The sequence below is a fragment of the Spodoptera frugiperda genome, chromosome 24 (genome assembly GCF_023101765.2).
Source record: "Spodoptera frugiperda isolate SF20-4 chromosome 24, AGI-APGP_CSIRO_Sfru_2.0, whole genome shotgun sequence".
In the NCBI taxonomy this organism is placed as follows: domain Eukaryota; kingdom Metazoa; phylum Arthropoda; class Insecta; order Lepidoptera; family Noctuidae; genus Spodoptera; species Spodoptera frugiperda.
Window position 1 is genome coordinate 2,586,854 of NC_064235.1, and position 23,795 is coordinate 2,610,648.

General features: G+C 36.9%; 4 protein-coding genes across 10 annotated transcripts in view; 3 read left to right on the top strand and 1 right to left on the bottom strand.

The window, feature by feature from the left end:
* Nucleotides 1-9,214, bottom strand: part of LOC118278786 (glycerol-3-phosphate acyltransferase 4) — a 115,118-nt gene extending 105,904 nt beyond the window's left edge. For 3 of the 5 annotated variants that reach the window (XM_050703633.1, XM_050703634.1, XM_050703632.1), the window contains exons 1-2: nucleotides 9,035-9,214; nucleotides 4,821-4,847 (exon numbers count right to left, since the gene is read on the bottom strand). In XM_050703633.1, coding sequence (XP_050559590.1) covers nucleotides 4,821-4,847; nucleotides 9,035-9,187 — 180 coding nt within the window. In that variant the 5' untranslated portion in view covers nucleotides 9,188-9,214. The remainder of the gene's footprint in view (nucleotides 1-4,820; nucleotides 4,848-9,034) is intronic. The other 2 variants (XM_050703635.1, XM_050703636.1) reach the window with 1 other exon arrangement.
* Nucleotides 1-23,795, top strand: part of LOC118278720 (alpha-centractin) — an 800,945-nt gene that overhangs the window by 144,303 nt on the left and 632,847 nt on the right. The window contains exon 10 of one of the 2 annotated variants that reach the window (XM_050703712.1): nucleotides 17,108-17,195. The exons of the other annotated variant lie outside the window; for it this stretch is intronic. The gene's annotated coding sequence lies outside the window, so the exon portion shown is untranslated. Of the gene's footprint in view, nucleotides 1-17,107; nucleotides 17,196-23,795 lie in introns of those variants that run through there. 2 annotated transcript variants of the gene reach the window in all.
* LOC118278627 (ATP synthase subunit e, mitochondrial) lies at nucleotides 9,621-12,682 on the top strand. The gene is made up of 3 exons (XM_035597926.2): nucleotides 9,621-9,789; nucleotides 10,939-11,095; nucleotides 12,488-12,682. The coding sequence occupies exons 1-3, from the start codon at nucleotides 9,739-9,741 to the stop codon at nucleotides 12,529-12,531; spliced, it is 252 nt and encodes an 83-aa protein (XP_035453819.1). The 5' UTR covers nucleotides 9,621-9,738; the 3' UTR covers nucleotides 12,532-12,682.
* The window catches only part of LOC118278728 (uncharacterized), a 28,790-nt gene continuing 26,609 nt past the window's right edge, over nucleotides 21,615-23,795 (top strand). The window contains exon 1 of one of the 2 annotated variants that reach the window (XM_050703790.1): nucleotides 21,615-21,955. In XM_050703790.1, the coding sequence (XP_050559747.1) occupies nucleotides 21,827-21,955 (129 nt within the window). In that variant the 5' untranslated portion in view covers nucleotides 21,615-21,826. The remainder of the gene's footprint in view (nucleotides 21,956-23,795) is intronic. The other variant, XM_050703791.1, reaches the window with a different exon arrangement.

Consider the following 23,795-nt stretch of genomic DNA (forward strand, 5'->3'; position numbering starts at 1 on the left):
GTCTGCCTGGTCTATTTGAAATGAATAAATTTTGACTTTGACTTATTTCGCTCATTTTTCGTACATTCTCAGCCAAGATGATAACAAATATGTGGTTTAAACTAAGTCACAAGAGGTTCCCCCATATTCTAAGAATATGTAATTAGTATAATTACTCCATTTTCCTCCTCAGCTGACCTCCTGACGAGTGCTAGATACGGGTGAGTAGACACGACCTCTGATGTATCGATTGCGCCCACTTCACATCAACATATGACTCGATTAGACCGATCATATACTTAGGTAGTACATGATAAAGTCATTTTATCATTCTGTACTTAAATTGTTACGAAATAGCCATTTAATTTTAATCTCTATAAATAAAAATGAATCGCCAAAATGTATGTATGCGCATAACTACTGAACGACTGCACCAAATTGGAGGATGTTTTTTAAATGTATTCCTTATTGTCGGGAGGTTTGCATAAAAAATAATATAGATAAGACTTGCTGTTTGCTAGTCTCGCTAAAACTCGAGTACGGCTGAATCGATTTGGCTAATTTTGATCTTGGATTATTTGCGGAAGTACAGGGAAGGTTTAAAAGGTGAAATTTTTTTGAAGGCTCTAGGATCAGACCACCACAGATGGGGCCCAGTCTGGCAGATGCCTGATCCGGAGCTGCGGTCAACGCAACAGGTTACCGGGGCTCCGGACCGAAAAGCAGGAGAAGTAGTAAGAGTCTGACACTCCTTTTCGCCTCACCCAAGACGGGAGAAGTTATTGGATGATTCCCCCCCCCCCTAAAAAGGGGGGGGGGGCGACAAACGATCTAGTAAAATGACCATCATACAAACATACATACATACATTCTGACATTTGTTAATAAATCAACACTTAAGACTAATAACAAACGTTGTACTAAGGTCGCCTCAGCTCTCAATACGCTGATAGTGTAGTTTATCGCGTGCATTAGCTAATCAACATAAATATGATAAGACGGACGGAGAATGCTTACAAACACGTGAATTTAATTATAGATTTATTATTTTACACGTTTCATTCTGTATAACAGTTCTCTTAGTACGAATTTGCTTTACGTTTAATGCGATCGAAAGAAGAGCGTGTTTGGCGCTGTGATTGGCCGGCTCGAATAAACCAACCAATCAGTACCCTTAGTATGAGTTTGCTTTACGTTTAAAGTAATCGAAACGAGAGCTGATTGGCCGGATCGAATAAACCAACCAATCAGAGCGCTGTATCCTTAGTATGAGTTTGCTTTACGTATAAAGTAATCGAAACGAGAGCGCGTTCGGCGCTCTGATTGGCCGGATCGAATAAACCAACCAATCAGAGCGCTGTACCCTTAGTACGAGTTTGTTTTTCGTTTAAAGTAATTGAAACGAGGGCGTTCGGCGCTCTGATTGGCTGGCTCGAATAAACTAACCAATCAGTACCCATGGTACGAGTTTTCTTTACGTTTAAAGTAATCGAAACGAGAAGCGTGTTCGGCACTCTGATTGGCCGGCTCTAATGTAACCACCAATCAGAGTGTTGTACGCGTTCTCTTTTTGATCTCCTTAAACGTAAAGCAAACACGTACCTACTAAGGCCCCAGAGCACTGAATGACTTATAATTTCTAATTGAAGTTTCAAATCGCCAACCCGCATTTAATAAAATTATAAGTTTGAAATCGTCATCCCGCATTAAGCAAGCGTGGTGATTAATGCTCAAACCTCCATTTGAGAAGTGGTTTTTGGCCAGCAGTGGCCATCACTTAATCAGTTATAGGCTGTTGATGTGAAGCTTGGTAATCGCTTATAGGCTGTTGATGTGAAGCTGAAGTATTACTACTACTCGGCAACAACAATCTGCACAGCGACATGTAGTAATTAACTAGTATACTTATTCGTTTCCACCGTAAACCTTTGATATAACACTGTGTTCATCAGTAAAAACATCAAAAACAAAACAAAAAAACCTCCAAAAATAACAATTCAAACCTACTATTTCAGTCACAAAGACATACAATGACGTAGTTCTTTCATTTAAATCGTCATAGCTACGTAGTAGTATGGAATGTAAGTATGTAAACAATACTAATTGATGACGTCATTGTGCAAAGGTCGCGACTCGCTCTACACGTGGTACAGACAGAAACAATTAAACTCACTTAAGATCAAGGTATTTATGGGCGTTTTGCTTGATAAATCTTCTGGTTTTATGCTTAAAGCAACTATGTAACGTGACGGTTTTTATCCCTGAAGGGGTAGAGGTGCACATTATGGTACGTAACGCCAATACAACTTTTCATGCGGCCGGCGAGCAAGGGTAGCTGCAACTCATGTGCGACCAGAACCAGAACCGTGGATGCGCGCCTCAAAAAAATTTAGGGTTGTACAACATGAGGGATGAAATATGGATGTTGGCCGATTCTCATAGATACCGGATAAGCACAAAGATTTCATCAAAATCGGTCAAGCCGTTTTGGAGAAGTATGGCAAAGAAATGTGTGACACGAGCATTTTATATATTAGATTGATTGATTATGTGAAACTCACGTTTTGATAAGCAAATATAGGCGACATATGTATCGTTACATATGTTAATTTACTAAGCTACAACATATACAGACAACATAGTAACATCTATGTACATAACATACATAAGCTAGACAACTACATACATAGCCCTATGCCTGTCTCCCATGGGGGTAGGCACAGACAATGGAATGCCAATAGCGTAGATGACTAATTTTCATTTTAATGTCCGTCTTGTAGATTATTTTAATATATTAGACAGGTATTTTTTATTTTCTTACGGAAACAAATACTTTCGGTGATACATATCGATTTGAAGTGTCCCGTAACGTCACTTCTAGTCACGTTTTATACGTGGAAATGACGTTGTATCTATAAGTATTGTTATCTTATGTGACAAAATAAAAAAATACCTGTAATATTTTTCGTTACCTAACTGACGGACAAAATAGATTTTTGATTTTAATACCCCGTCATCATACTACTGCTACGAATCTTACACACCTCTTTCACTTCATCAACAGTCATCAGTCTTTTCATGCATGCTCGTCGGTTAAGGGTACTTTTAATTTGGCCCTTCTTTAATATATCACCAACGTGAACGCTAGACAACTAATGTTTTTGAAATATTGCTTTCATATACTTGGGAGTATCTACAGAGGACATAGGCAGACAAAGCCACGAACAAAATCTAGTTCAGTATAATACATACCAGTTCTCTCTTTTCACTGGTCACACCGGATCAAAATCCGTTCAGTAGTTTCTGAGATTATCGCCATCAGACGCGGTGAAGAATTTCTGTTATCACAACCTCCAAAATTGAAGATATATTTAATATCTTCTAAAGCTTTTTGTGCATCTTATTATTGTCATAAACAGCCGAAATGTATAACCAATCTTAATAAAAAATCTCTTTATAAGCCGGTAAACGAGCATTTAGGAGCAGGATCACCTGATGGTAAGCAATCGCCGCCGCCCATGGACATCCGAAACACCAGAGGCGTTACAAGTGCGTTGCCGCCCTTTTGGGGGTTAGGAATTTAAGGGTAAGGAAAGATTGGGAAGGGGTAATTGGGCCTCCGGTAATCTTACTTACACAACGAAACACAACGCAAGCGTTGTTTCACATCGGTTTTCTGTCAGGCCGTATAGGTATGTCGAAGCATGGCTCACCCACACTTAAAAAATTACTTAAGCCAGTCCTTAGCAATTGTTTTCGGAACTAAATCGTTACTAAGGAATAGTTTAAGTAATCGTTTAAGCATTAACTGCCAAAAGAAAATTGTTGAAGGCAAATCCTCCGCTTAGCGTTGGTCACCAGTGGCCTAAGTGGCGGTTAACGTGGTAAATGTCTCTGAGTAAGGCAGTTAACTAGTTAATCTTCTACATTTTACATTAAGATCGGTTACTCATTTCGGCCATTACAAGTGCTATTTTAGGTAAGCGTACACCAGGCCCGCATCGTACAAATCTCTCAGACTCTCTGATCTCACATCGCACGCAACGGATTTTAGTTTGTCTTGTATAGAAACTCATACAACAGCGTCCACTGATCCGCATCGTACGGACCGCATTATAGGCAAATGCCTACATGCGATGCGTACTAATGACGTCATACGGAATGCGTGCGATGCGTACGATGCGGGCCTGTAGACGCTTGCCTTTTGACGTCATATTAAAGCTGTAACACTGGCGTGCTACCATTTACCAATGGAAGCGTGCATGCTTTAGTCGTCAGTGAAGCAACAACATATAATTCCAGAGTAATGACTGACATTTCTATATCTATCTCTCTCTTTTTTATCTAACTTTGTGTGTGTTAGAAAGAGAAGAGTGTATTTTGTTTCTATTGTGATGATTTTCAAGTGACAAGTGAACAAAATTTATTTGTTTAACTATTTTTTGTACTATAATTAGTGAACGATATTTAAACACGTGATTGTACACATGATTACAAACAACTTTCCCAAAGAAACTTTTTTTGTACACTCATTAGTTTTATTTTTATCACAATAACAAAATTTTCGCGCACGTATGTACTGATGAAATGAATGTGTTTTTTTTTCAAAACGGTCCCACGTACATCTGTCATTCTTTTCACAGAATACACACATTTCATTTCTGTCCTTCAAGACTTAGAAAGAAATAAAGAAACTTAAATATTTTACCAACCAAAACACGACTTAATATATTTTAAATACATCTCATCTGCGCACAAAATCTGTCAGTGACTACTCTGTGGTTTAAAAAAAAAACAATGCTCGGTTGCCATGACAACCAACCCGAATACAACTCACATACACAAATTAGGAGACTCCGCTCAAATATCTGTAATACCAAAACAGAATAATGACTATCAAAAGACAGACAGACAGACAATATTTGATTCAAATAACTTTAGACGGATTAGTCACATAAACCATTGGAGAAAAGCTCGAGTATAATTCTATTATAACTTTCGTGAGACATACTAAATTAATTATTACGTTATCGGCTTACTCACGTAACTGTTTGACGAGGAACTCGACTAGTTTCAAGCCATGCTAGTGGCTTATATTCATGAGCAGCAGTCCGCGACACGTCACGACACGTGTCGACTTCCTCGTCAAACAGTTACGTCTGTAGTTACGTGTGTCGATAACATAATAAAGAAAGCTCGACTAATTTCAATTTATACCGGGACTCATAATTATGAGCAGCGTGCGTGACACGGTGAGGTCACGCAAAAAAAAACGGCTGAAGGGATCGGGATGAAATTTTTAACAGGCGTAGATGAAAAAACACATAGGCTTCATTTTAACCCACGGGAACGGTGAAACTGCTGGTGAAAACTAGTTTTAGTAAACTTACATAACAAAAACAACTATTTTCAAGTCGGAATTACATAAAACAAAGCATTTATCGTATTTACTAATCGCTTTACCGAGATAATATAGAGATAACTAACGGATATATTGCAGGGATCAAGTATACGATATTAAAATGACTTTATCGATGAAATAGTCGTAAAAATATAATTTGTTAATCCTTTAGATGTCGACAAAAACCCCAGGTGTTTAACTGTAGGTGTTTGTTTCCTTGAAAAGGGGCAAAGGTACGCGTCCACAGGCCCGCATCGCACGTATCGCACGCAACGGATTTTAGTTTGTCTTGTATAGAAACTCATACAACTGCGTCCACTGATCCGCATGGTACGGACCGCATCATCAGTAAAGCCTACATGTGATGCGTACTTATGATGTCATATGATGATAGTCAATAAACATGGATAGAAAATCCCAACGAACAACAGTTGGGCAGAAAGCCCGCCAGGCACGATCACCTCGCCTGGTCCGGAGGATCCTCCTTTTCTTAGGGAACTTCGTTTAACGTAAGCAAACTTGTACTAAGGGTACTGCTCGAATTAATAAAAGCTTGTTAAAAAGAACTATATTATTTTCTTATGGAAACAAATACTTTCAAAGATATATCGATGTGAAATATCGCGCGACGTCACTTCTAAATACGTTTTATACGTAGAAATGATGTACATATTTGCTCCCACTCCTAAACTTTGATTCATTTTATCTAAGTAGTTAAGCGCTGAGCGCTCTCTCGTTTCGTTTACATTCAGCATAAAGCAAACTCTTACTAAGCCCTCAAAGCCCCGTACACGCTTTTGTTTCATTTTCGTTCAACGTAAAACAACCTCATACTAAGGGTAAGGTGGTCGAATAAATATAAACGTGTTAAAAAATCGTTTTGTATGGGAATCGAGCCTATCACCCAGCCACTGCGTCAACCGTGCATTCACACATATTTTATTTCCCTAACAAAGAAGTCTCAAGCAAACTATTGTTGATAAGCCATTCTTTGTATTGCTTTTGAAAGAAAATGACAAAGCATGTGTTTATGTATACTATATTTAGATTGGTTTGTTTATATGTTAGCGTTTTATACAAACAAAGACATGTTTTTTGATATAATGCCAAAATATAAAAGTGCTATAAAAGTTTGGTCATGATTAAACAAAGACATTGTAATTAATCTAACTACTAATATTATAAGTGTGGGAGAGCCATGCTTCGGCACGAATGGGCCGACTCGAACTGAGTGATACCACGGTATCATAGAAAACCGATGTGAAACAACGCTTGTATTGTGTGAGTGAGGTTACCGGAGGCCCAATTACCCTCCTTCCCAATCTTTCCAATCCCCGAAACCCCAAAACCCTTAAATTCCTAACTCCCAAAAGGCCAGCAACGCACTTGTAACGCCTCTGGTGTTTCAAGTGTCCATGGGCGGCGGCGATTGCTTACCATCAGCTGATCCGTCTACTCGTTTACCGGCTTATACCATAAAAAAATGCGTAGGCTTTTGTGTTAATGTTTGTTAGTCAATCACGTCAAAACTGTTAAAGGGAATCACATATCGAGAGTAGAGAGTAGAATTTTCTACGAATCCTGCTCAAAATGGAGGTTAAGGGAGTTTGACAAAATATTAAACATGAAAAAAGTAAGTTTTTCCCACTCCACTAGATCACAAAGCTTAGTTTGCTTTACGTAACGTTATTGGCGTGGTTGTGGGTTTTTTTGAGGGGGGGAACATCATCCAATGACTTCTCCCGCCTTGGGCGAGGCGAGAGGGAGTGTCATACTCTTACTGACTAAAAACCACCCCGTTCCTTCTCCTGCTTTTCAAGCCGGAGCCCCGGTAAACCCGCTAGGTAGTCCGCAGCTCCGCGGATACGGGAGCAAGGGCGGTTGCGGGTGTGGGTGTCGCTGTGGGTACAGGTTATCCTGTGTTCCCTGTGTACGGGTAGAGGACCCAAGTACTGTCAGATGACATTATTCCACGCGAAGTCACGGGCAAATACTAGCTGTATTTAATAACAAATAACACCAAGTAGGTACATTTAGTACATCGAGTTGAGGTATATAAGTAGATTGTTGATTTATCAATGTTTAGCTCTCAAAGATAAGAGATACTAAATTAACCCAATTATCAATTACCTTTAGACTTTGTATCAGTCTCAATGTATCTAGTTCTAGGGCAATGGGCTATTGAAAAATATTAGTATTTGTTTTTTTATGTTATAAGTTGGTAAACAAGCAGACATGTCACCAGATGGTAAGCAATCGCCGCCGCCCATGGACACTCGAAACACCAGAGGCGTTACAAGTGCATTGCCTTTTGGGGATTAGGAATTTAAGGGTTGTTGGGGAATCGGGGATTGGGAAGAGTAATTGGGCCTCCGGTAACCTCACTCACACAACGATTGGTAGTTTATAGGATCATCCAATGGTTACAGAAGATATAGCTTGGTCAAACACTACATAATTTAGTAGTTATAATATTATTTTCTTACCTATATATTATTTTCTTACCTATATACTGAATAACTTGGATAACTGTACATGTAGTAAATTAGTTAATGACGATCTGTCCTCCACAACTCGGTAAGAGTGACAATAGTAATGTAAAATAGGTAGATAAGAACTAATCTCTTGATTTGAACAAAGAACAGTGTTTAGTAGACTTTTCATTTAGAGAATGTCTTATCCACATAACATATTGATTCCAATTAATATTATAAACATGTAAAAGTTTGTGAGCTTATTGAAATCTTGTATATCAGCTTATTGCAAGAAATCATTAACAGCAATTAATCAATAAATACATTTTTAACTACAGTGGACTTATTTTGACACATTCTACAAAACTCACTTATTTCTATCTGGTATAATTGGTTGTATGGAGAAGGACATAGGGAAGATTTATACAGGCAAAACCATTGGCAAAAGTTAGTATTCTATACATATAAACTAAAAGAGGTATTGGTGAATTCTCCTTTAGTGATAAACATTATAAAGATTTCCAATAAGAAATGAAATAGAAAGCATAGTAAAAAACAAGATCAAAATTGGAGGCAAGATACCACAGACTAAAAATGTAGCAAAAAGGTCATATAACAGTAGTTCGAATAGACTTGATAACAGTTTATCATTTTCTTAATAGATTTCCGATTTACGTAAATCGATTCTAACCTTTCTTTCTTTCATTTTAGAAAGATTTTCAAGTTTTCAATGAGATTTAATTCCAATTATTATTTTAATGTCATTACGTGTCGAGATTTCGTCAGTATTGTTTTTCTTTTTGGAGAAATGGGGATTCGATGATAGCTTAGTCCAAAATACGTACACATGGCAGGTAAAATACTTAGCAACCAAGTATTATATTATAGCCGGTAAGATAAGTATCGGCTATAAATCCGCCCGATTTTAAAGCGTCATTACAGGAAATAATCCCGATATCTCGTATTATTGATGATTACAATGCAATCCACGTTTAAAGATGACTCATGAGTTAAAATATAACACATAGGTACAATAACCTACGAAATATTCAGATCAATTTATGGAACTCAATACCATAAGTAAATAACTTTTTTTTTTCAACCTCACGTGTTTATTGACGAAAAGGAAAATTATGTTTTTATATTTTTATTTATTAATTAAAATAATATATTTACGTACCTCGAATAGTTTCAGCAGTATGTTCACGTACAATCTTCGTACACCCAAAGATTTTCCTATTGATGCGAGAAATATTATGCACAATATTAAAAGTAATAACGGCGTATACAATATAGATATAGCAACAGACACGAACGACATGATTAACGCCATTTTGAAGACTGATTGATTGATTTAATTGAGTGAATTTTGATTACGAATGAAAAGTCACCGGGGCCATAGTTCATTCATTCGTGGACTGTCAAAATGTCAGAATAACGTTTTGTTCTTGCTTGGTTTAAAGATGAAATTGGAAAAGAATGTGATACCGAGACACGAATAAACTAATTATAAAAATATCCAAACTGTGCAACACAAAGAAACATTATTTAGAATACCTATAAATTATTTAGTGTAAGGATTTATGACACTGAAACAAATGGCTGATTACGTTTAGTTTTTCCACAATAATCTAATAAATGGTATATTTACGATTATTACTAATTTTTTTAATTATTTCTTTAATTTTATCTTAAATACCTATTTATAATCAATATTTTACAAATAATTATTCAAACAGTTCAGATTTTTTGACAGTTTAATTTTTTTCTGATTTTCGACTTTGACAACCCCACCTAGTTTATAACCTCTACGGCAAATCGAATCTTGGGATTTTTTAATAAATCCTGTTTGGATTTTCGAGTCCCAGATAGAAATAAATCAAAATGTCTGAGCTTCCCTACGGACCTCCGGTGCGAGTATCGCCACTCATCAGGGTAAATACAATAATTATTACATAAAATATTTTTCCATACAAAACTTACCATTATGTAACACAGTGTTTTCGAGCTGAAATTCCATTTTCAAAGTGATTTAATTTTTTAAATCTTATTTTTGTTATTTACTTTTATTTTTTTAGTATTTGGAAACAGTTTGCGTCTTAAAACAAAAAAAGGTTTTACATTCATGTAACCTTGTCAATGGGTAGGTATACCTGCCGACTGGTTGGATTTTGTAAATTATTCCAAGATTATGAATTATTTTTGCTAAAACAGCTTTCAGTCTACCTCCTATTTTATTATATTAGGAGATAGGATAGCTAAATGTAGGTACAAACAATATAAACAGACACAGATATGTAGTGTCTGCTCTAGGTAACTTTGATTTTCCAGCCCAGAATTTCTGATAACTTGTATTCATTTATTATAGATAGGTACTTCACTAATAGAATAATCAATATACATGATAATCTGGGCTATTTATTATTTAAGCTATAAAATTCTGGCTCTATGTATATCCCACCCACTAACTTAAATGTTAATCATTAACGGCACATTCCAATAAACTACGGATCGGTAGATGTGCCTACGAGCCGTAGAATTTTGACATAAGCTCCATACAAAATGTGTCAAAATTCTACGGCTCGTAAGCAAATTTACCGATCGGTAGTTTATTGGAATGCGCCGTAAATCTTAGACCAACATTTTTCTCAAAATTATACATTGAAATATCTTACTATTGAGATAATGGTAGATTCTTATTAGAAAATAAATAAATAAGTAATGATATTTTAATAAAGTTTCATGAATGTGGTGACTTATTCCTTCTCTATATTAGAAGGGGTTTAAGCTTATCATTGGGACAGGTGTGAGCTGATGATGATACCATTATTTATTCAATGTAAAATTAAAACCTTTTAAAAATTCTTTAAGTTTGTACATAAAATAAAGTATCATAATATTAAAACTGCCACTTACTGCCACACTCGGAGACATTTAATGACTACTTAAACTATACCTTAGTAATGATTTTGTTCCAAAAAGAATTGCCTAGTACTGGGTTAAGTAACCATTAATTGACTCTGAGTCAATAACTCTGATAATGATAAAAAAAGATTAATGAGTACCATTTCAATAACATTTCAGTTCGGCCGTTGGTCGTTCCTCGGTGCCGGTATCCTGTACGGAGCCTTCCACCAGAACAGGCTCTCCAAGAAGGAAGCCAAGTTCCGTGAAGTCGAGGCCAAGGAGAAGGTTATCAGGGACGAAAAGCTTAAGAAGGAGAAGGCGATCGCTGCGGCTGGTACGTTCATCTTTTATAATTAGCTACTTTCATACAGTTGCACTCACTTTCCTTTGGCTGTGAATAGTTTTGTATCCATGTGCAAACACCGTTTCACCACCAGATCTTCTCTTATTTTATATGTAGGACATAGGACCAGGCTTCTCTTATTTTATATGTAGGACATAGGACTATCCAACACAAAAAATATTATTTAATCCAAACCTGTAGATCTGGAGATTTGGATAAAATTTTAAAACAATTCATTTATTCATAATTCATCTAGTGTAGTGGTGTAAATCTCAAATTTGTTGCCCCAAACTAAGATTGTCTCCTGTGTCGTGGGTGCGTTTACAAACATAAGTTCACATGACACACAGAAGCGAGAAAACAATTTGTGGATCACACAAAGTGTTACTCCGTACCTGCTACACGTTGCGCCGCAGTCGGTTCAGCCCTCGCGCCAACCGTACAGTCTTTAAATTCCTTTGAATTTTTAAATTTCATACCCCATTAACATCCCTATAGTATACTCCCTTAGTCAGCTCTACCTTTGACCTACACCTATAGTAGTGATAGTGCAGGGTTATTAATAAAGTAGGGCCATAAACATCACTCTTTGTCCTCCCACAGTCCTAAACCAATGACGGCTTAACTGATGTAACTACGTCATCGTGTGTTTTTGTCTGATTCTGTGACTGAAATACTATGTTTGAGTGATTATTTTTGGAGGTTTATTTCTTTGTTTTTGACGTATTTACTGAAAAACAAAATATTATGTCAAAGGTTAGGTTACGGCGACTGTTACATCTATTATTAATAATTAATTATTATCTATTACTAGCTGGTCTGGCAAATTTTGTATTGTCTCCAAAATTTTTTCTCACCTTTTAAACCTTCCCTGTAACTACACAAATAATTCAAGAATGAAACCTGCCAAATCGATCCAGCAGTTCTCGAGTTTTTTCGCGAGACTAACGAACATCAAGTCCTTTCTATATTTTTATCCTAACCTACTCCTGATAATAAGGAATACATATATTTTGGCGATTCATTTTTATTTATAGAGACTAGCGACCCGCCCCAGCTTCGCATGGGTGCAATGGCGATATATTATGCATGTATTATACATATAAACCTTCCTCTTGAATCACTCTATCTATGAAAAAAAACCGCATCAAAATACGTTGCGTAGTTTTAAAGATTTAAGCATACAAAAGCACATAAGGACAGAGAAAGCGACTTTTTTGTATACTATGTAGTGATTAATTTACTTCAACTTATCATGACCATGCAATCACACTCTGTCCACTGCCTCTGCCTCCCACAGTCTTCCCCCAATGACTACACATCGCGATCTGCATATAGTTATAAAGTTGTAGATATTAATTTAATTATTATTTCTTTTTTCAGCTGAAATCAAAGCCTTGGAGGAGATGGTTGCTCCCAAGAAATGAACGCGAAGGGACTAAGTGCTAGTTTATAAGTTAATAGTGATCGTCGCCATCTTGAGCAGTGTTGCTAGTTTAGAAAATTGTATTTTTTGAACTGGCAACGTTATTCCATCAATAAATTATGTATTTAATGAAATATAGGTGATTATTGTAATTGTTTGTTGTTTTATTTTAAGATTCTAGATATAAAGTCCTTATGATATATTTTTTAAATGGAAAGATGTGTGTTGTGGATGAGTGCTATAGATGGCTCGCACACGCATCTTCCTCGCACAGCTACATAATATCAGCAGAAGCAGTCACATAGTTTCACAGCTTAGCCATTACATCTTCGTAGCATAGCTACATAGCACATCTCTGGTGGAAAAGTTTCCATACATGGGACTCATAACATAACTGGTGAAAAGTGGGTGTTACATTGGATATGTGTATCTCAGTCTACCTTCTGTACACCTTTAGTGATAATAAGGGCGATCCAATTTGCCAAACGATAGTGGCGCCATCTCGGTTACTTTTTGACAGAAACAACTAGACTACGAAATTGTATAAGTAAGTATTGTAAAGTAGCATATACTATATATATATAATTATACTATATTATATTAAGTATAATTAATATTATAGTAGTATTATAGCTATTATTCGATAGTAATTTACTCTTCAACCTGCTAGCAGCATGTCGTATCCTTGCGATTTGCGACGATTCGGGAAAGAAAAAATAATAAACATATTTTTGTAATTTAATAGTTGTCTGAGGTAAGGATATTAATATTAGTAAGGCCCCATGATTACGTCAATGTTTATGCAATATAAGAAACAATCCTTTATTGACTGAAAAAACTAACATACCGTCCATTAGCAATAAACCATTAACAAAATTAATTTTCAAAGAGGTACTTCGTCTTATATGATTTTATGCTAACACTGCCATCTGTCAGTCAGAAACGTAAAGCATTCTTCAAATAGTATTGGCATTTAACCCAAGATGGCATTACGTGTCTATCCACTTCACACCAGTATTTTTTTCTGATGATGATGCATTTCCTTTTACTTTTAATAATAGTCACTGGAAATTTGGACAAGAAACCTCGTATGAATCAACTAAAAGTCAATGTACTGAATCGTAATAATCATAATTGTTTATTTATTAACATAGGTAAAGAATTGCAGCTTGATACTCATGATGAAGAGTCCCTTTGTGACTCGAAACTAGTAGAGCTTTTCTCCTTAATGTACGTGAGTAAACCGTGATTTTTTAGTTAATTTAGTATGTTTCACGATAGTTATTATAAAAATATATTATTGGTAATCACTAGAAACGACCGTTTCGTCTGAGACATCATTCATGATTACGTTAACGTCAACGGCCCGAAGGGGTAAGCAGAGGTGCTCATGACTGCCTCGTTAATCGAGTGGTTGCTAGTGTGACTGCCGGACAAGAGGTGTCGGGTTCGATTTCCAAATCGGGCAAAGTATTACTGGGCTATTTTCTTTTTGTTTTAAATTTCTCAGTAGTAGCATGGAGTCTGAAATTGTGCCCAGTATATGGCAATAGGTTCAACCCCTATTACATGGGACTTATAACACAAATGGTGAAAAATGGGTGTACATTGTATAGCGGCAAAAAGCATTTGCCGTGATGAGCATTCATGATTAATTAGTTGTTAATTATATTTGACAGTACGTTAAACGTTCATTTCCTTTTCATGTTTTGTTTTGACATTATTCAATGAAGATTTATCGATATTACAAATCGCACTGAAGAGATTCATATTTTTCTTATTCAAATTACATAATTTTAATCCAAGAGCTATTGGGGGCGGACTGTTCGAGACAGTCGACATATTGCGGCTTATAGGTATATTATACCCTATGCGCTGTAACAAGGTGCGGCTGACAGATTCAGTAACGTTTCGTATCACTCTTGAAAGTTGCTGCGATTTAAAAATTATGCCTTAGTATTTTAACTGTATCACATTCGTATTATGTTATATCATTGGGAAGTGTAGTTAATTGAATTAAATCCAACCGGAATGTTCTAGTCTTTAAATAAAATCTAATGAAATCAAAAATAAAGTAAAGTGTTATGCGTATAACGTAAAGCCATAGTCGTGTTTAGTGATGGGATGTACTACTACGATGGATCGATGTTTTTTAGAATATAAAACGAAAATCATGCGTCGTTCAATTATCACTCTTAAAAAACCTGTAATTATGCGAGTAAATCTACTGTAGACGCGGCTCTCTCTGCCCGAACCACAGTGACTTTATCAGAGCACAAATATATAGTAGACATTTCCGGCGCCTTTGATAATGCGTGGTGGTACTTAATCTGAAAGATCGTGGTTGCTTTAGTAACATATACAAACTAATATACACTTATATTCTTCACGGTTCTGTAAAACTGAAACTCTGAAACACCTCAGGGCTCGGTCATAAAATATTTATTTTGACAAGAATATACACGTAGTTACACTGCACAACTAAATAACACACACATTTAATAAAAAAATTAAAGAGAATTAAATGTATGCTGCGAGTATCGATAGCGATAAAAAAAGATTTTTCTAATGTCCATCCCTAAAGAGAGACGTCAACGTCATACTGGCATCTGTCAACCGCACCTTGTTATAGCGCACAGGGTATAGTATGTATGTAATGTATGTATAATAATTATTGATGATGAATTCTTTCTTCCTCTAACATTAATTGGTAGAAAAGTCAAGTGTAAGAGAGGCATGCTTCGGTACGAATGGGCCGGTTAGTCCGAAGTGATACTACGATTTCACAGAAAATCGACGTGAAACCACGCTTGCATTGTGTTTCGTGTTGTGAGTGAGGTTATCAGAGGCCCGGGGAGGAGGGGAGTAGTTCCCCCAAATCTTCCCAATCGCCGATCCCCCAACAACCCTTAAATTCCTAACCCCCAAAAAGGTCGGCAATGCACTTATAACGCCTCTGGTGTTTCGTGTGTCCATGGGCGACGGCGATTGCTTGCCAAACAAAATAAAAACGAATATATAATTTGATTAATGCAACACTGAAAACCAAGGCTGGAATGTCTCAACGTCACCATTGTATGCAGAAATATATTTTCTAACGTTTCAATAAATTCAGACGAAATTAATGCATTACCTAACGTCTGGATGACGAACATTGGCTTTCATCTCGTATGTAACACAGATTCCCGCTTGCGGTTTCGTCCGAATCTAATTTAAATAGAAAGAAGATTATTTATTTGGAGTTGGACAGCCGTGACGAATTATAAGACCAGTGGCTCCCAACAAGGGGTCCGTGTATTTAGTCAGTAAGAGTCTGACACTCCCTACACACAAGGCGGAAGAAGTCATTGGTCGGCATAAGCCGTTAGACTACCTCGTTGGACGAGTGGTCGCAAGTGCGACTGCCTGACAAGTGGTCTCGAGTCCGATTCCCGGATCGGTCGAAGTAGGTATTACTGGGGATTTTTCGGCTTTACGAAAAATTAGTAGCACGGAGTCTGGAATTGTGCCCGGTATATGGCAATAGGCTCAAACCCTACCCCACCACCCAAGGCGGGAGAAGCCATTGGATGATCCCCCCCCCGCCTTCAAAAAAAGCTACCTAGGTGTTAATTACGTATCAAGTGTATTGTTAACTTGACCTATTTTACAAAATTATGTAAATTAACATCCTACCTATCTCGATTCTTCCATAGGTAATAAAAGTGACAACAAACTCTTAAATTCACACATTTTAAAATATCCAGAATGAATCACAGCATTTTATTCACTGGCGTTTTAATATTAGAAATAAAAATTATGTTTTATTTTTATAACTACGCAAGTAATAATATATAAAACAAAAATCGTATGTCATGTCGAAAAAAATGAGCAACTTTTTTTTAAAGTGGCGGATGGCGGCAAAATCCGAGACACACGGACAGTTGGCATTCTGCCAGATTCGGCTCCCGCCTGTGAATCTCAACGTAATTTATTTACATTACTCAATTAGATACGTTTAAATACATTTTATTGCTACAACTTGCATTTGAAAATGAAAATAAACATGTTTGTGGTAAAAATATTATTTTTTACTTTACTTGTGTTTTGCGCCATCTATTGGGTAGGTAAGTAAATACAGTGACAGTTTTTCATTTATTTTTTCTTTTAATTACGAGAAAGTTATTAGTCTTTTTTATATCAGTAATAACAGGACTTGAAGATAGCGTAGTAAATAGTAAGTCACATTTTATAAAAGTAGGATACCTCGACCCTACACATTACTAAAAACAGTATACTGGGTTTTTTCAGCTATTAGTAAATTTTTTCAGTAGTAGCACGGAGTCTGGAATTGTGCTCCGTATATTATGGCAATAGGCTCACCCCCTATTACCTGGGACTTATAACACAAATGGTGTAAAGTGAGTGTACATTGTATAGCGGCATTACGTGCCGTAATGTGCACCTCTGGCTACCCCTTCGAGAAAAAAAGTCGTGACGTTTCTTTTTTTGTTATTTCCGCTAGGGAGTGGAACTCCTCTGGAGTCTGTGTTTCCTGATGGGTATAACCTGGGTGATTTCAAAGCCCGAGTGAATAGGTTGCTTATGGGCAGACGTGCTCCATCGTAGGCCGCATCATCACTTACCATCAGGCGAGATAGCGGCCAAACGTCGGCCCATTAAACATAAAAAAATTTACATCACAGTATAATTATTTCTAAATATGCAATGCAAATTAAATTTGTCTGAAAACAGCATTTGCGAAACTATCACAATAAGTAGTTTACAACTAGGCTGAATGCAGACTCGTCTGTGCCTCATCAAGATTTGTTAGCGCGCTGTCACATAAAAAACTAAATGGATAACCTCAAAATTGACTTTAACGATTGTATTTTACGCCCGAAATAATGTTTAGAGTGAGAATCTCTGTTTTGGGAAGCTTAGAAAAATAGGCTTCGGTTTTCCTCGATGGAAATTTTCCTGTCTCTGTTTTGGTTTTAAGTTAGGTTAGGAAAATATCTTAATATCATCCAATGGCTTCTCCCAACTTGGGCGAGGGGAGACGGAGTGTCAAACTTACTGACTAAAACTGCACTTAGGAACATAAACTTTTTTTGAGTGAGGTAACCGTCCAATGAATTCTCCCGCCTAGGATGAGGCGACAGGGAGTGTCAGACTCTTACTGACTAAAAACGACACCGTTCTTACTCAGCCTGCTTTTCGAGCCGGAGCCCCGGTAAGCCCGCTAGGTAGTCCGCTGGTCTGAATCAGGTATCACCCTTATTGGGCACCATCTGTGGTGGTCTGATGGTTATCTGAGACGCGCACAGAACGCGACGCGCCGTAAGAGAATTACGTTAGGTGAGTATTTGGACATTTAGAGCTAAGAAATGGCATTTTGTCATTTTTGAGATGTTTTCAGAATAGCACGTCTATTAGAAAGTGATTGCTATATTTACTTCACGTTTAAGCTGTTTCGTAGAATTGCGTATCTAGGTAGCTAAATACTGCAATTTATGCACTTAATTCATGGCTAAACAATAAATATCCTATCAACGATACGTACGAGTTAGTCCGAATGCCAAATAAATACAAGTTCCACCACACACGTATTAATTTCTGTTACTAAGATGTATTGGAAATCATTTGTTAGGTACATAATCGATAATTTACATTTTAAGTGTGGGAGAGCCATGCTTCGGCACGAATGGGCTGGCTCGACCGGAGTGATACCACGGCCGAGCAGAAAACCGACGTGAAACAATTGCGTTGTGTGAGTGAGGTTACCGGAGGCCCAATTCCCAATCTTCCAAATCCCCGATTTCCCAAAAACCCTTAAATTCCTAACCCCCAAAAGGCCTGTAACGCACTTGTAACGCCTCTGGTGTTTCGACTGTCCATGGGCGGCGGCGATTGCTTACCAAGTAATCCGTCTGCTCATTTACCGGCTTATACCAGAAAAATACTTAATTGATCTAAGAAAAATACAAAACGAATAAATCTTCATGAAATAATGTCAAAACACAACATGGAAAGGATATGAACGTTTACGAACTGTCAAATATAATTAACAAATAATGAATCATAATGTCTGCGGCGATACAGCCGTGTCTAGCTTTTACCAATATTACATTTAGAATTTAATTAATCATAATACTGAATTTCAATGTTGAATCTTTACGCTTAGCAGGCGGGTTGGAATTCGCAGTTTCAAGCATAGATGTGCCATGTGTGTAATAGCTAAGCTATGAAACTATGTGATCGTTTCCACGGACACTAAGCTATGTAGCTGTGCGAGCTAGATGCGCAGCTCGAGTATGCTCGAGTGCCGACAACGCACTTGTAACGCCCCTGGTGTTTCAAGTATCCATGGGCGGCGGCGATTGCTTACCATCAGGTGATCCGTCAGCTAGTTTACCGGCTTCAATACATAGAATAAAACATAGTCGCTTTCTCTGTCCCTATGTGTATGCTTAATGCTTATCTTTAAAACTACGCAACTGATTTTGATGCGGTTATTTTTAATAGATATCTAGAGTAATTTAAGAGGTAGATTTATATGTTTGATACATGCAAAATATATCACCATTGCACCCATGTGAAGCTGGGGCGGGTCGCTAGTCCCATATAAAAAAATAGCTTAGCACTTGTGGAAACGGATTCAGCTAAGCAATGTCTATGCGTGCGGCGTGTCGCATTCCGCGCGCGCCTCAAAGAGCCATCAGATAACCACAGATGGGGCCCAGTAGGGCTGATATCTGGTCCGGAGCTGCGGACTACCTAGCGGGTTTACCGGGGCTCCGGCTCGAAAAGCAGGGAGTAGGAACGGGGAGGTTTTTAGTCAGTAAGAGTCTGACACTCCCTCCCGCCTCGCCAAAGGCAGGAGAAGTTATTGGATGACTTTTCCCCCTGAAAAAAAACCTTAGCAATGTCTTCTTTTATCGCCCTCTTGCTTTCCATCCATCTACATTCAAATCTTCAAATTAAAATTAAACATTTTATTTCTTCTACCCGCCGCCGTTCACCACTTGATATTTTTAAACTCTGTTGTTCCGAAGCAGCATGGAAGCTATAAAATCGGTGATTCCATCGATGTTTTATTAACGGCACATTGTTTTATAGACAAAACAGAAATAATATTGTTTTATCCGCCGAATGGCGTCAGTGTGGACTTGTTGAGATGGGTTCAGAATGGTGAGCAGTTATAGAAAGGAAGCTTTGATCTTGAAGCGTAGCTGCTTTCTTAATTTTTTGGTGGGGGCGGAAAATCATCCATTGTCTTCTCCCGCCTTGGGCGAGGCGAGAGGGAGGTGTCAGACTCTTACTGACTAAACACCACCCCATTCCTACTCTCGCTTCGAGCCAGAGCCACAGTTACCGATTATTTAAGTCTTCCTTCGGATACATAAGAGGATTGACCATATTTTCCAGCCATGCCCTGCTTTTTGCTTGGCAGACGAGTTGGAGACCGCAGTGTAAAATATTCCGGTTTATCAGAAAGCGCTGCTGTCCGGTCTCTGTCAAAAGTGTAGTCCCTTAGTCGGCTCTTATGAGACCCGCGCTGCGTGTTTAGTCATCAACATCATCAACCTATATAAGTGTCCACTGCTGACCAAAGGACTCTTCTCACACGGATAAGGTTTGAGCATTAATCACCACGCTTGCTCAATGCGGGTTGGCGATTTCAAACTTATAATTAGAAATTATAAGCCCAGGTTTCCCCACGATGATTTCCTTCACCGTTTTTAAAAACGATGTCACTATAGACACACCCTTACTATTTACCTTGGCTAAACCGCAGCGATATAAACTGACAAAATCAATCAGTTTTACATTTTATTTTTATAAACTACAGACTTAAATCTAGATCCCAATCGTTTGTTGTTTCTTTTTTTCAAAAAGTATCTAATTTTGTTACTTATGTAATGAAATAGAATAGAATAGAAAGTTGAGTAACGGCTAAAAATATAGAGGGTTTTTTTAAGCTGGTAAAATCATCCAATGACTTCTCCCACCTTGGGCGAGGAGAGAGGGAGTGTCAGACTCTTACTGACTAAAAACCACCCCGTTCCTACTCCTGCTTTTTGAGCCGGAGCCCCGGTAAACCCGCTAGGTAGGCCGCAGCTCCGGATCAAAAATATAGAGGGGTAGGGAATCATCAAATGACTTCTCGCATCCTGAGTGAGGCGTGAGGAAGTGATAGACTATTACAGTATTTCCGGAGATTACCGCGTTCAAACAAACTTCCACTTAAAATATTAGTATTAATTAATTAATTAATTAATTGAGTATCTATCTATATATGGTTTTCTCTTTATATAAATAAAAATTTAATTATTGTAAAAATGTATAAATGACCTGAAATATTGATGACTACTCAACTACTCTGACGGCTACTCAATATGTTACAGATTCGACTCCCGCAAGAGTAAAAAACTCAAGTATTCGTTCTGCACCACCAAATGGTTGGATGATGGACAACTCTTTGTGAAATCCAAAAAAATATTGTTCACGGTCTGGGTGTAATATCAAAGTGTATTTGAAATTATAAGATAAATCTCAATTTTGAAAAATATAAGTATTAATTTGATTAATTTCATCAAGATTTTTATAAATCTTTAAAAAAACGACACAACGTCACGCCTTTTTAGCAAAGGGGTAGGCTGAGCAGAGGTGCACATTACGGCACGTTATGCTACTTTACAATGCACGCACAATTCACAATTTGTGTTATAAGTCCCATGTAATAGGGGGTGAGCCTATTACCATGTACCTACTGGGCACAAATTCCAGACTTCAAAATATCCAGACTGAGAAATTTTCGAAAAATCGAAAAAACTAAAAAAAACCAGTAATATTTTGCCCGAACCGGAGTTCAAATCCGAGACTCCTTGTTCGGTAGTCGCACTTGCGACAACTAAGGCAGTCGTTATAAATTTTAAAGTAATATTTATATACTGTATTTAATAATATTTAAAAAAAAAATCACGAATGCATAACGCAAATACAGTTTAGTAGCGAAAAATATCGCAAGTCGAGTCAAACGCCCGATCGATTATCTAAATTTAGATCCGACTTGCAGTCTGTACAACATACTTCCAGTCGCCTGGAGCCCGCCATAACGATTTGACATTTGTCAAATTTATAAACGTCAACCTATAAAAAAAAATCGGAAAAATATAATCGTGCTTGTTTAAAGTTTTATTATGATATTTTAAACAATATATTATTATATTTTGTGGACGATTTTAAAGTTTAAAATATAAAATAAATTAATTTTGGACGTTTTATAGTTAAATATTTAATATTTAATAAAAATGGAGTCGTTTAATACGGTAAAATTGTCAGTGCTTATTTTTTTAATTTGTATGTGCATTGAATGTAAAGCGAAAATCAATGAAAATAAAACAACAGAACAGCCGGCTGATGTGAAAACTCCTAAGAAGGTAATTATTTATATTTTTCTACTTTTATTTTATATTTAACTAGCAAACCGGAACCGGCGAATTCCGTTTCGCCACCAATGATTTTCCCTGTTTTCTTGCTTTTCTCTTGAATTTACCCGACTTATTCATATTTTATCGATTATCACAAAGAATATAATCGATTAACAAAAAATCGGGTAGAGCAAACAAACCAAAACATAAAATAAATGCAGGTAAATCAATAAATTTATAATTATTTTATATAGTTATTTCAATTTTAGGAACGTATTTAAAAAAAAAAAAACGTTAGTTTATAATATAAAAATACATAAATGGTTTTTCCTTCCTGACGCTATAACTCCAGAACGCACGAACCGATTTCCACGGTTTTGCATTCGTTGGAAAGGTCTCGGGCTCCGTGAGGTTTATAGCAAAGAAAATTTAGGAAAAATTTCAAGAGAAAAGAAGGAAAACAGGGAAAATCATTGGTGGCGAAACGGAGTTCGCCAGGTTTGCTAGTATTTGTATAGCCGTATTTACCTTACATTTGCACGTTTTTTGTTATTGTTATTTACATACATACTACTCTAAATTATTGTATGTAATACACTGTTTCTCAATAAGCGGATTATGTATGTGATTCTTATGAAAAACTAGCAAACCCGGCGAACTCCGTTTCGCCACCAATGATTTTCCGTTTTTCTGCTTTTCTCTTAGAATTTTTCCTGAATTTTCTTTGCTATAAACCTCACGGAGCCCGAGACCTTAAAGCGTCAGGAAGGAAAACCCGTCTTATTTTTTTATTATAGATAAAGATATTCTAAACCTAAACCTAAACAACAAAGTAAACGTAATTAATTTAGAGGTAAATACGCAATCGTATGCGCCATCTTGATTATTTTGGCGCGCAAGAAGAATTTCGATGACATCTCATTTAATAAAGTTATTACAGACGATTTAGAACTTTCTGGAAACACTACAGATAATATAAATGTTTAGGTAAAACAGTTTTAATGGTTATAAAACCTCTTCACTTTATCAATACATAGTATAAAACAAAGTTACTTTCTCTGTCCCTATGTCCCTTTGTATGCTTAAATCTTTAAAAGTACGCAACGGATTTCGATGCCGTTTTTTTTTTGCTGTGAGATAGAGTGATTCAGGAGGAAGGTTTATATGTACAATACATGTATAATATATCATCATTGCACCCATGCGAATCTGCTATACTTTCTCTTTATTAAGATATAGGTAAATAAAAAATCTCTTAATGATAAACGATATTTATTTTGCCAATAAATTACAATCGTCAATCTCTTAAATAACTAGATGATGCCGGCATTTCCTATCGGACTACTCTGAGAAGAAATGCCGAAACAAACTCTCTAACTTTACATGCAAGCATAAATAAATTAAAAACAAATAGATAATCTAATTAAATAAACATACAAGAGTTTTTCAAAATAAAATATTCTAAAGACAATAAATTGTAATAATATAATTCTTTTCTTGTTGGAATAAACCTAATTTATGAGGCTATTACGGCGGCCGACCCGCGCCGCACAACTTCATAACTTTTATAACATTCCTGTTGTTGAAATATCTAATATTCATATATATAGATGGCTTTGGGCTATTGTATAATAAGCGCCCTCAATTCGGCACTGCTGGGTCGGCTCGACCGGAGTGATACCACAGCCGAGCAAAAAACCGACGTGCAACAACTTGCGTTGTGTTGTCGTCGTGTATATATATGAGGTTACCGAAGGTCTAAGGGTCGGTTCATATCTGACGTCAGATATCCATCTACGTATCAAGCGTATCATCTGTCGTACTGACGGATCATCGGTTGAGAGTGAAC

What these genes read in the sequence shown, in the direction of transcription:
- LOC118278627 (XM_035597926.2), top strand. Translation starts at nt 9,739, where the DNA reads ATGTCTGAGCTTCCCTACGGACCTCCGGTGCGAGTATCGCCACTCATC. An exon ending in GAGTATCGCCACTCATCAGG is followed by an intron (nt 9,790 to 10,938) that starts GTAAATACAATA and finishes ATAACATTTCAG; the next exon opens with TTCGGCCGTTGGTCGTTCCT. An exon ending in GAAGGCGATCGCTGCGGCTG is followed by an intron (nt 11,096 to 12,487) that starts GTACGTTCATCT and finishes TTCTTTTTTCAG; the next exon opens with CTGAAATCAAAGCCTTGGAG.